Genomic DNA, 12,781 nt, shown 5'->3' with positions numbered 1-12,781 from the left:
TGCCTGGTGCCCCGGTCCCCTGGTGACACATTCTTGCTGCCACCACGCCGTCTGGGACTGATGCCAGCAAGGCATCCCTACCTGGCAGACTGGGTGTACCTGGCAGGGATCTTCGAGTAGCCTGCTGAAAGGCACTGCCCTAGCTAGGCGGGATAGCCCTCCTGCGAGCCCATGTGGCTGGCTTTGGTGGCTCAGGACCGACCCTGTCTGCTACCCAGTCTCCTAGGACGTTCGTCGGTTCGTCAGCTGACTGGAGCCAGGCAGAGCTAAGCCTTTCTGACTACTGATCCCAAGGGAGGGCGGATGAAGGAGATGGTCCTCTTGGGAGCCCAGAGCGTCGGGGTGAGCTCAGCCACGCGCACCCACGAGTCAGTAAGCGCCTTCTGGCCATACCAACCTCCAAATGAAGAGCCGAGAACCAGAGGGCCGGCCCTGACTAGCACACCAGTCGGCAAAGGAGAAGATTGACAGGCAGCCAGTAGGTTCGGAGAGGCTGAACGCAGTGGCCAATGACGGGTGAAGGGTCATATTGGAGGCATCTGCCTTGTGTCCATCTCCCGGCTCCCGGCCGATGGCTGACAAGTGGCAGCAGGAGTGAGGTGACCGAAGTGGACTGGGGACCACCACGGAGGGCCGATCTGGCCAGGGTCTGGGGGGAGACAAGGTTCGGCATTGGAGTTGAGGGTGAGGAGAGCAGGGCAGCGAGCCTGTGAGCGCAGTAAAGAAGGCCTGAGGAGCCCGAGGGAGGGCGGAGGGTGGTGGACAGGGCCTTGCCAGAGGCGGGGCCTATGCCAGACCCCTCCACAGCCCCAGGAGTTCAAGATCCACGGTGAGGTGCAGCCCAGAGCACCAGGGAAAGAGGGAAAAAGCCAAGGTAGGTGAGGTTGGATGGGGACAAAGGTGTGCGTGAGGGGGTGTCAAAGAAAGCTCAGCGGGTATCTCCTTTCCGGGAGCAGCAACAAATGGGGGGGACAAGGAGCCTTGCAGGCCTAGTTGGAAGGGATGAGGGGTTCAGAAAGGGGTCGGACTGATCCAGGGTGGAGGTGCTGTGGGCAGCACGTGGGGGCCTGTGAGGGGTGCAGCCAGCAGGCAGACATGAGGCATAGTGGTCAGCAGCCTGTGCTGCCCATTCTCTGGGATGCAAAGTCCTGTCCATGGACACCTGTGGAGACTGAGGGGCACACTCATCCCAAGCCGCGGGGAGGCAGCCTCCATCTTTCCACTCCCACTGCCTCTCAAGAGTCCTGGAGACGCAGAAATAGCCAGTCCAGACCCAGAAGCTCTGGAGCCCTGGGAAGGAGTAGGCATCTAGGAGCCTTCCTGCCTGCAATTGGTGCCCACCTATATGTGATTCCTGGTGTAGGGTCAGAAGGGGTCGTATTAGGCTTACATGAAAGGCAGTTCCTGGATAAGCTGTTTCCCTCAAACTCAAATTCTTGCTATGCCAATTGTGCGGTAATGCCTCCAAACTAGCAACAGTGGAAGTCAAGGATCCCTGTGCAGGAGGGCCTGGCTACTGACCTCCAGTACAGGGGCTTTCACTCCTGAGGTTTTTACTGCCTACAGTGCTCCCCAGAAGGGGGCGCCCCCCCTCCACGTGAGCCCCACCCTGAGCATCAGGCCCACAGGCTGAACTGCTGGTCAGCCTCCCCTGCTGTCCACCCCAGTGGAGCCGGAACAGGCCTGTTGCCTACCAGGGTGTAGACAGCTGGACTGACCTGGTTTGACTACATGTCTCCAAAGACTTTGGGCCTTTCAGCTCATGCCTGCCTACCTGGGTGCCAGGGAGCTTTGCTGGAGTAGGAAGTCCCTGTTCCTGGACTGTCCCAACCCAGCACAGCCCCACCCCTCATCTCAACTTGATTCATCCCATCTAGAGCTCCAGGGCTATGAGTGGCAGCGGAAGCCTCTCTGCCCCATGGCACCTCCTCCCCAGAACCAGCCTGGCCCAGCTGTCCATGGAGGTCTCCTCAGACAATGGGGAAACATTCCCCAAGTCTTGGGGTATGGGTGTGGGCAGCAGGCTGCAGAAAAGGGACAGAACTCACACCCTCTGCTGTCCCTATTTTCCCTGACAGCATCAAAGAGGGCTTGGTGGTGGCTGTCACAGCTGCAAGGGCAACAAGAGCCTCTACACAGAAAGTGGGGGAGAGTGGGGGGCACACAGTCCATAGGACTGCAGGCCCTGCTGTACCCACTCAGGCAATTCTGAATCACCCCTGAGCTGGGCCTGACTTCAGGCTGGAGCCCCTTAGCTCCCGCAGTGCTTTGCTTTCAAGCTGAGGCTTGGCCTTCCGAGCTGGCCTTTTGCAGGTGGGAGACAGCCCTCTTGCAAAAAGGGACCCCAGCACTCTCTACAAAAGGCAGTGACCTGGCTCCAAGGCTGCAGGGGCAGGATGCCACTCCCAGTGCTGGGCCTTCGCCTGCTGGGTCTCTGGGGTGTGGCAGGATGGGGAAGATGCCCCCCCCCAGATGTCCCCTGTACCCCCTGCAGAGTGGCCAAGCCCTGGATACATCAGCCCAACACTTCAAGTTCTATCAAGAGTGGCATTTATTCTCCTCGTGGAGGTGCGGCGCTCCGGGGAGCTGGTGCTATTGTGCTTAGGAAGGAGGTCTGTCCGTCCGTCCGTCTGTCCGGCCGGCCCGGCCCCAAACGGGGGCGGAAGAGGGGCGCAGCCCGAGTAAAAATCCCGGCCTGTTCCGGGTGGGATATGTACAAGGCGGCGGGGCACAGGCGGAGGTGGGGGCAGGGCGGGCCGGTGGCCGCAGCCCCCACCCGAGGGCCCCCGCATCTCGGGCCCTACTCGTATAATCAGTACAAAATAGGCGCTACCTAAACGTTCCTTCTACCTGAATTCGCTAAGTCGGTTATTGTGCTGCTTAGTTATGGGGCGGGAGGGGGCCCATGGCTTTCCACGGCGGCGGGGTGTGGAGAGAAGCGGAGACCCTGGCTGGCCCACAGCCCTGCGGCCTTCTCCTTAGGTAGGTAGACAGGTGTGTGTGGGTAGGGTGGGGCACCTGTGTGCGCGTGTACATGCGGATGTGCCCGGTACAGGCCGGCAGGCCCCAGCTTGGGAGCTATGTGGGCACTGAGCCCTGGTGTAAGGGGTTTGGGATGCAGGCCTGCTGTGCTGGACCCTGGGATCCGCTCCTGTGAAAGTAGCTGGGCAGCAACCGGTCTTGGTGCCCACAGGGATGGCTGACCATGTCATACCCTCTAGCGAGCACCTTTTCCTCTAGCCTGGGGCACTGGCCCCACACGGCAGAGGGGTGGGCAGCCGGGGAATGGAAGGACTGGGAGTCAGTGTAGGTGGCCTTGGGTCTCTGCCACCCGAGCCAAGAACACCAGGCACAAGTCAAAGGTAGAATGCCACTGCACCCAGCACTGGCCCCAGGCTAGAGCAGGGGGTAGTGAGGGGCACCTGGTCTGGTCTAGGCCTCTCGCTATCTGTCTCCCTCCCTGGCCCATCCAAGCCCATCGGGCCCCTATCACCAACGTGCACCCCCAAAGGTCGTCCCGTCCCCTGCAGATTGAGCATCGGGTCTGGCCAATTGTAGGTGCCCAGTAAACGGACAGTGGGTGATGGACGACTGAAAGAGGGGTTTGGGGGGAAACAACCCGCCCCTGCCCCTGGAACCATTACATCCGCCGGGCTCTGCCGTGGGGCATAAGGGGGAGGAAGGGGGAGAAAGTCTGCGCGTCCGGCCCCGCGCAGCGTCCCTGATCTAGGGGCCTATGGGGTGGGCAGGGCAGGGGATACCTGATTCTCAGTAACTCTAGAGGCGGCGGCAGCTTCACATGCAGTGCGCATTATTGCTCTATAGTCGGCATCGGACTAACTAAGATCGGGAGCGGGAGCGGGAGCGGGCAGCCCCGGGAAGGGACTGGAGAAGGGTCGGGGCTGCATGCAGTGACGTCACAAAGGCGGCGGCCAATGGGGCGGGCCCTTGGGGCGGGTCGCCGCCGAGGCTTTGGCATAGACGGGCGAAAGTTGGCAACAGTGTGGGCGGGGCACGGGGCTCAGAGGAGGGGCCAGCCTCTGAGAGGCGGGACCTGAGACCCCAGAAGGCGGAGCCCAGGTGTGGGGGCGGGGGTCAGGGGCGGGGAAAGTGATCCTGGACATCCCAAACCCCGGGCGTCGGCGGGAAGGATAGGGGCTCAGCGCCCCTTCCCTGACCCGAGTGCAATCCGTTCATAAATAAAACGTACAAATACAGAAAGAAACCCGACGCATCCGCAACCCCCCAGGGGGATTTACCCGCAAAGCGAATACAGGGAAGTATGTAGAGGGCCGTACCCAGGCCTACCTGCCGGGCCCCAGGAATCCATCCTCCAATACCAAATGCCCGGGTACGAGGGAGGGAGCCCCGGGGCAGGGCGGGAGCGGGGTCTGAGGAGGTCGGATAAGTCCATGCGATTCGGTATGCGTCATTATTATTCGTTATGGAGGACAGAGCCCGGGAAGCCGGGCTGGAAGAATTCGGATTTGGCAGAGGATGCGAGGCGAGGGTAGGAGAGCGGCTCGGATGGAGGCCCCAGAAGGAACCCGAGGAGAGGGGTGCCGCCGTCCGCCCCCCTCCCCGATCCCCAACGCGTCTATCACTCCGGGGTTCAGCAAAGACTGAGGAGACTCCTGCTCCTCCCCCCGGTCTGCTCCCTGGACGTCTAGGCCGCAGGTCTGACCCTGGAAAGCTTAGGAAGGGTTGGGGAAGACCTGAGTCTCTGCAACGCGATCCAGGGGCTCAGAGGGAGGAAGGGGGTGCTCCCTATCTCACCCCACCCCGTTTTCAGAGACTTAACTCGGAGATGAGGTTCGGTTCTGGGTCTCCTGGACCCTATTGCTGGGAAAAAGCCTGGGGCACCCTGGAGGGGAAGGGAGGGGGTTCGGGGTGGGTCTCCCCTCGGGACCCTATTGCTTGAAGGGGCCGGGGAGGCCCCTGGCGGGCGGGGCGGGGCCGGGCCCCTCCCCCTATTGCTGTGAGGAGGGGCCCGCCCTCCGGCCCTCCCGCGCGCGCCCGCGGAGACTTCCCTGGGGGCCCGTATTGCTGAGAGCCGACCAGGCTGACGGAAATACCGCCGCCCTAGGCCTGCACAGGGCTGAGCTGTGGCGGCGCAGCCGACGCCGGGGCCGCGGGGCCACCGCCGCCGGCGCCGCCCTTGAAGCAGGCCGACTCGTAGTGCTTGTTGAGATAGGACTTGAGCGCGAAGCTCTTCTTGCAGCGCTTGCACTGGAAGTGCTTGAAGGCCGAGTGCGTCTGCATGTGCGCGCGAAGGTTGGAACGGTCGGCGAAGGCCTTGCCGCAGTGCGCGCAGCCGAAAGGCTTCTCCCCGGTATGGGAGCGCATGTGGCCCTGCAGCAGCCAGGGCCTCGAAAAGGCCTTGCCGCACACCCCGCACTTGTGGCGCAGGTCGTGCGTGAGCAGGTGCATGGCCATGGCCGGCATGGACACGTACACCTTGCCGCACGTCGGGCACCGCCGCGCCAACTGACTGTCCAAGCTGCGGTGCGTCTGCTTGTGCCGGCTCAGGTTCGACGACGTGGCGTACGTCTTGCCGCACTCGCCGCACGCGTGCCGGCCCCCTGAGCCCCCGACCCCGGGCCCCGCACGCGCCTCTGGGCCCGCTCCCGAGCGCGCGCCGCTCCGACCCCCGGCCCCCGACCCAGCGCCACGCGCGCCTGCCCCAGCGCCGCTTCCGCCTCGGCTGCCGCCTTCGGGGGAAGCTGCAGAGGCCGTGGAGGGGGCGGCGGCAGCGTTGGCGTTGGCGTTGGCGGCCTTACGGCGCGAGCGCCCGTCGGTGATGAAGAAGGCGTCAGCCGCGTAGCCCTCGCTGACCGCCGCGTCGCCGTTGATGTAGCCGCCTGCGGCTGTGGCCAGCTCCGGGCGCGGGGTGGGCGGCGGTGCCGAGCCCGCGGCCGCCGGGCCCAGCTCTCCCCGCACGGCGGCGGCGTACATGGGCTCCGGGGACGGCCCTTTGAGCAAGGCCGCCTCGGCGTCGCCATCGTAGACAGAGGCGGGCCCCGCATAGTCGCTGAGGTATCCTGAGGGCCGAGGCGAACAGGCAGACAGCGGGAGAGAAATGGCAACGGGCGAGAGCACGGGCGGGCGGCGGGAGGCACCGGGGTCCGGGAAGGAAAGAGCAGGGGGAAGGACAAAGGACAAGGAGCCGAGGGACCACGGGGCAGGGAGGATGGAGACGGCAGGGAGGGGAAGAGAAGAGAGGACAGATGAGACGCGGCCGGCCCGGCCCCGCCCCCGCTGCCCGCCCCACCCTGGCAGGGGTGGGAAGAGGAGCGTCTCGGGGCGCGAGTGCCCCCCTTCCTCGGAGCCTCAAGGTCAGGGGGGTGGGGCGGTGCTTCCCTCCCCTCCCCCTCGGGTTCTCCCCACTTCAGCAGTTTTCCGTGATTATGCAACACACTGCAGACCCGCAGCGCACAAAGCCAGGATGCTCGCCCAGGGACCCCGTTGCTCCCGCCTCTTGGGGTTTCCGCCGGCTCTTCCCCTGGGCCTCCAGAGCCCATGATACTGCCCCTCTCTGGTCCTCTAAGTCCCCCGAGAAGCCCTAGAGACTTCCTACTGCAGCCCCTCCTGCCCTCCCTGGCACCTCCCCCATCTCCCAGATCTCCCCTACTCACTAGACCTGACCCCCTTTGGGCTGAAGCCCAATGTCCCTCCATCCTCTCCCTTCTCCCCCCACTCCCTTTGGTCATCCTGCACCATTGGGTCCCACCTCGTTCCACACTGTCCTCTTCCCCCAGGCCCTAACTTCTCGTGGGGGCCTTCTTAGGCCCCAGCACAGGCGACCACGGAAATCCAGTGTTGGAGAGAGAACCACCTTGCGGGGGAGAGGGAGTCGTTGTCTACCACGGGGCACGTTCACAGGGACTCACGCCAGTAACTGCAGCTGTTCTCAAGGCATAAGATAGGCCTCACAGCCTCAGCCACAAATGCACACCCCACACTATGCAGGCTCTGCTTCTACACACAGCCTCCCAGTCACTGTCAACTCTGGAGTCCCCTCACTGAGCTGCGTGCTGGTCCCACACATGCCACCTACTCATGCAGGGTCACACATGCAGGCACCCTGGACACACTCTGAGCCAGGGTTGCTAGTCACATGGGTGTACAGTGGGTCCTCCAGGTCACATGGTCCCATGTAGTGGCACATAGGCAGGCACACACTGATACAGGGTCACACACAAGCGCACAGTCACATGGCCACATGCAGTCACATGGGTGCACACAGACTCATGCTCCTGCAGGTCACACTTGTCCTGCCACCCCAGGTTGCTGGCACTCCCAGCCCTCTTGCCTGCGTGCTAACAGTTGTCCTTGAACTTGGGCACCCTTACACAAAGAGCCTCTCCCTATCTCCAGCACTTTGGACCTCCCTGACCCGGGCTTCAAGGAATGTACTATTGCTGCCTCTGCTGACCCTTTTGCCCCGACAGGTGGTGGCCCCCAGTGCCTCCATGCCTACTCCCTGTAGCTCACAACCTCCCCTGCTGGGCCTAGCAAGGGGTCCTGGAGGTGTAGTCAAAGAGAGGAGAGTACTAATGAGACCCAGGTTTCTGGGTGTAGGTCTACATGCAGGCAGGTCCTGTCGCTGTCTGTCCCAGCATGGTTCAGGGGATGGGTCCGTGTGTCCCTTCTGGTGCCACCTGCTTCTGACCCCTGTTCCCCACCCTCTCTCCTGCCTAGCCTTGGCCTGATTCCGGCCTGCCTCTGCGTTACCCTCTCCACATCATCTCCATGCCCTTCCACAGCCCGGCTCCAGCCACCGCCTCTTGTTCTTCTGATTCCCACAGGCCTATTTCCTGGGTCCCCCGTCCCCTCCACCCCCACACTCTGGCCCTTCACCCCTCCAGCACTGCCGTGGGCCCCAGCCGCTCCAGCCTCAGCCCCGCTCGCACCTTTCTCGTGTAGTCGCACACCGAGGTCGCTGCGAGCGCGCCCGTAGGAGCTCTCGAGGTCTGCCGAGGAGAAGGTGTCAAGTTTGACCTTCTTGACCAGGAAGGACCTGGGCATGATTCCTGCAGGGCTCCGGCGCTGCAAGCCTGCGGAGCCGGGGCGCGGGGGGGCTGCGGCCGCGGCGGGGCCCCGTCACCATCCGAGGAGCGGCAGAGGCAGCACGGGTCCCCACGCCGGCCTTTGGATGCTGCCGCGCGAGCGCCGTCCTCCCTGCTGCCCGCCCGCCCTGCGTGTCCTCTGCTCCTCCGAATCCTCCTTCCGTCCTTCTCTGCTCTTCTCGTCTTGTCTCTTCCTTCCCTCCTTCCTTCCTTCCTTCCCTCCTCTGGTCCCGGCTTCCCAGCCCGCAGTGCCGCCCCTGGACAGGCGGGGGAGGAGGCTGGGGGGGGCGGGGAGGGGGGAGCGGCTCCGTCCCAGGCCCGGAGGCTGCGAGTGGGTGCAGGGCTGGCCCGGCTCCGCGGCCCCCTTCCCCTCCCCCCCGCCGCGGCGGTAAAGCCTCAGTCAGCGGCCCCCCATGCCCCCGGGGGTGGCGGCGCCGGGCCCGGAGAACGCCGCGGAGGCGGGAGCGCCGGCAGTTTCAGCACCGCGGCCAGCGCCGGCGTGGCCAGCACCGCGGCCAGCGACCGGGCGCTCTCCGGGGACGCGAGCGGCGAGGGGTGGGCCGCAGGGGCTCGGCCGCCGGGCGGGGGTCCTCGACGGGGGTCTCTGAGAGGCTTGCTTTATTGTTCTGCAGCCGGAGCGAACGGCGACGGCGGGCGGGGGTCTTCGGGGGGAGGGGTGTGCAGGGAGGGCGGGCTGAGGGAAGGAGGGAGGGAGGGACAGGGACTCCGGGGGCGGGGCTCGGCGCTCGGACAGCTCCTGGGCCGGGCCTCCTGTGCCCGCGGCAGCCTCTGCCTGCGGCCGGACCCAGCCTCCGGCTTTTAAAGCCCAGGAGGTGCAGGAGGGGGAGGGGAGAAAGGGGGCGCGGCCAGAGGAAACGGCTGCGCAGGGCCGGGCCCTGGCCAGTCTCCTGAGGGGTCTTGGAGGATGCCGCGCTCTCCGCAAGTGTGGAGTTACCCCGAGCGGCTCCGGATACGCAGGCCCAGCGGTCCGCGGCATTGTCGGGCGTGGGGGCAGAGTTGAAACAGGCCTGGGACTCACGAGGCCTGAACTGGGGATCTTTTGGGGAGGAAAGCATGTGGACCACAGTCTGATCCGGCCCGCCTAGCTTTCGGGTAGAAAGGCAAAGGATCTTCGGGGGGCGGATGGCGGAGGCGTAGGAGAGAATGCTGAGGCAGCGAAAGCGCAGTGTGGAAGCGCTGCGCGCGCCCTGTGCCGCAGCGTCTCCCTACCACCCGGTCACCCGGCCTGACCCCGTGCCCGCTGGAGAGGCCTCCCTCCACCCCGCCTCTCTCTCAGGGGGCGGATATCGAGCGCAGCGACGACGCAGCGAGCGGAGTGTAGAGGGGAAGAGGGGCTGCCATGCCCTTGCTCCAGAAATTCGGCTTCATTGGTTTTCCGCCCTTCCGCACGGCTACAGCTCCCCACGGCGGCCCCGCAACCAGGCGGATAACCCTTCCTGCGGCCGCCCGCCTGGATTTGCAGCCCCATGACGTCAGGCTCAGCAGCCAATGGCGCGGTGCGAGGTGCGGGGGGTTCCGGGACGCACAATGGCTGCGCGCGGGGACATATGTCCCCAATTAAAGACCTGCGCCGCCATTGTCGCCTCACCCGCCCCCGCCCGGTGGCTCGGGTCTCCACGCTGCGAGCGCGTCTCCACGCTGCGAGCGCGCCTCCACGCGGCCCGCTGGGGACCTAGGTCGCGCGGGTGGCTCCGGGTAGTGTCCCGGCGCGGCGGAGCCGGGACTGCGTGCAAGAGGGCGCGCGCGCACCCATCGCTGCTCGCGGTGACCTTGTGCGGGCGGACCCGCGGACACCAGTCGGGAGCGCGCACGCGGGGGCGTGTTGGGAGTGCTGCGCCCAGCGCCGTGCTGCCTCCGGCCCTGCGCCCGGCTTCCCGCGCTTGTCGGCCCAGGAGCCCAGCGAGGGTGGGTGTGAGTGGAGGAGGGTGGAAACCACCGGCCCGCTTTATGCAGCGGCAGGATATCCATCTTGCGTGGCAGGCTCTCCCGAGGGGCCAGGGCGGGGCGCGGCCGCCCCCTTATCGCAGAGCTGCAGCCGGCACGGCCCGCAGTAGGTAGGGGCGGGGACGGGGACCCCCTCGGCCAGCCGCTAGTTCCTGCCCCCTCCCAGGGGTCTGGGCCGAGGCGCAGCCGGAGGCGCGAGGCCAATTAGCATTTTGATTGCGGAACTGGGGGCCCATCTGGACGGAGGCCTAATTACCCGGCGAGCCCTCGGGACGCCGGCGGAACGCGCCAGGCGCCTTCCACCCCCTCCCGGACAGCGCGCCCCCATCTCTGCTCTCCGACCACATCCCCGGCCCTTCCATGAGACACCCTGCCACTCGGTCCCTGTGCTTTTGTCCCTGCGGCCTCTTCCCTCATGCCTCCACTCCTCTCCCAACCTCTGGCCCCATCCTTTGAGCCTCCCTCTTCACCCCCCATTCCGGCATCGCCCTCCTCTCCTTGTCTCTCCGTCCACCCTCTCTGTCTCTTCATCACCCGTCTCGTCGTCCGCCTCCCTGCCTCTCTGTCAATTTCCCCGTCCCTTAGGCCCCCAACCCTCTGAACAACGCCTCTAGAACGAGGCGTGACGCCTCAGAGCGCAGACACGTGTGTCCCAGGCCAGGCTCTCCCGAGGGACCATTCGGCAGTCTTGCTCACGCTCGCTGGGGTGGAGACCGCAGCCCCTCGGGGCACTCGGCGGGGAGGGGCAGCTGGGCCCAGGCCTGGGTCATCAGCCCCGCAGCGGCCCGGTGTGGAGCACACATGCGGCCCCGGGCTGAATTACTTGGGCTTCACTGCCCCGCCTCCATTCCAGTATCCGGCTTGCTCTCGCCGGGTATCCTGAGGTCTCTGCGTCCCGGTCCTGGGGTCCCTCTAGGAGAGAGTGGTGGAAGGGTAGTGACGATTCTCCCACTTTGGGAAAGTTCCAGCCCTCCTCCACTGGAGGCCACCCTTACTTCCACTGAGAGCTAGAAGCCTGGGAGCTTTGCTGGAAGAGGGGAAACCAGGCCCCCAGGCATGGCTGCTTCGGCCCCCAGCAGATCCAGCTGCCTTCCTGTGCCTAGACCCCCAGCCTTGGCACCCACCGGCACTTCAGCTCCCCAGCTCACCCCCATGAAGCATCGGTCTCGCGGACTCTTCCCCTTGTCCTTGCTCAGATTGCAGCTGGGCTCTGCCGCTGACCCACGTGGGATGGCAAGGATGCAGCGTCGGTCCCATCTTTCTCTATGTTGTTGGTGCGCCACTTCCAGCCCTGGGCAGGTCCCATGTTGCCAAAAGTCCAGACTTCATCAGGGAGACCTCCAGTGTAGTGTCCCCAGCACCCTGCCCCCAGGAGAGCCAGAAGCTAGGCCCACTCATGAGCCCTGTGGTCACCTTCTCATCGTCTTCCACCCTAGTGGGGCCCCAACCCAGCCCAGCCTCGCTTAAAGGTGCACCCCTCCTGGATTTACCAATCCCTGGCTGCCATGATTGCACCCTGGCTAGGAACCTCCTTTGGTCTGGCTCCTTGGCACCCCAACACCCCCCCACCCTTCTCTTCTGCAGAATGAGGGCTTGTGGGTAAAATTGTAATATTTCCAGAATACCTCGCCTGGCTTTAGTGCATCTGCCTATCAATAGGCATTCCGGTGGAGAGAAGTTCATCTCCGTATCAATGGGTAACTACCTGGACAACCAAGGGCTTATCTGAACCTGAGAGGTGAGGGGGCGGGTTTGCTTGTTTCAGCTCCAGCAGGAAAGAGACAGCCGGGACCGCAGTTTCTAAGCAATAAACGGGTTTTAAACTTTATTTCTCCCTTTGACTGATTTTGGTTTTAGAGGTATTTTGCCCCAGGATTTCCTTTCCCTGGAGTTACAGGGATGAAGCGTCTTGCCTTCCTGGAAATCAGCTGGCGCCCTGTGTGCATAGTAGGCTACTTTGACCTACTCGTTCTGGCTTAACCCCTAGGTTCCCATATATGAAATAGCAGTCATGGCCCAGGGCAGTCTCTCCCACCTGCAGCTCAGGATTGAAAAGGTCATTGCACCCTTGAAGCCTCTCCCCCAGTGCTAGGCGTGCTGCCCTCCGGGACACAGCAGGGGCTGCCTGTCTCTGGGCTTCTTTCTGCATGGTCAGGCTGGGGTGTGTGTGCAGCTAACCAAGGTCTTGGAGGTGTGGGTGTGTCTGGAGCCCTTCCTGTCTGCACCCCACCGACCTGCGCTGAATACCAGTCTGCTCCGCAGCGCTTCTTCAAGGCCAGAGCAGAAGACACCGGCCTCTGTGCTCCTCGACCCCACGGTCCAGCCCAGGACCCAGGCGCTGAACAGACAAGTAGGCAATGTGATAGCTGCGGTGATGAGAGCTAGAGGGGGCAGATACCAGGCCTGGGGGGCACTGGGGGCTTTGGCCAGAGGAGACGGGGTTGTGTGTCTCTGAGGAGCATCAGGAAGGCCAATGGGTGAGCAGAAGGGTTGGTTTACCAGGTCTGAGCTTCTGCCAGGTGAGGTTCTGAAAGGGGCACGGGAGTCAAGGAGGTGTGCAAGGGGAGGGGGCGGTGGGTCGAGGGCATACTTGGGGCAGATGACGAGGTCATTGGCAAGGAGAAAAAGTCAAAACTGAGGGGCAGGGAGTTGAAGGGTGGTCCAGGAGAATACAGAGTCCAGCAGGAATTCAGACCTGACACAGGAGGGAGGGCAACGCCCACAGCAGGGGTGGGGAGGGCCGGCGG

The 12,781-nt window shown here is 64.4% G+C and overlaps 1 protein-coding gene across 1 annotated transcript; it reads right to left on the bottom strand.

The window, feature by feature from the left end:
• Positions 1 to 2,533: 2,533 nt before the first annotated feature.
• On the bottom strand, positions 2,534 to 8,043 carry SCRT1 (scratch family transcriptional repressor 1). The gene is made up of 2 exons (XM_036923115.2): positions 7,914 to 8,043; positions 2,534 to 6,041 (listed from the first exon to the last, which is right to left on the bottom strand). The coding sequence occupies exons 1-2, from the start codon at positions 8,026 to 8,028 to the stop codon at positions 5,083 to 5,085; spliced, it is 1,074 nt and encodes a 357-aa protein (XP_036779010.1). The 5' UTR covers positions 8,029 to 8,043; the 3' UTR covers positions 2,534 to 5,082.
• Positions 8,044 to 12,781: the final 4,738 nt, after the last annotated feature.

This window comes from Manis pentadactyla, chromosome 3 (assembly GCF_030020395.1).
Source record: "Manis pentadactyla isolate mManPen7 chromosome 3, mManPen7.hap1, whole genome shotgun sequence".
Taxonomy (NCBI): domain Eukaryota; kingdom Metazoa; phylum Chordata; class Mammalia; order Pholidota; family Manidae; genus Manis; species Manis pentadactyla.
This window is presented reverse-complemented; position numbering and strand designations above follow the sequence as displayed.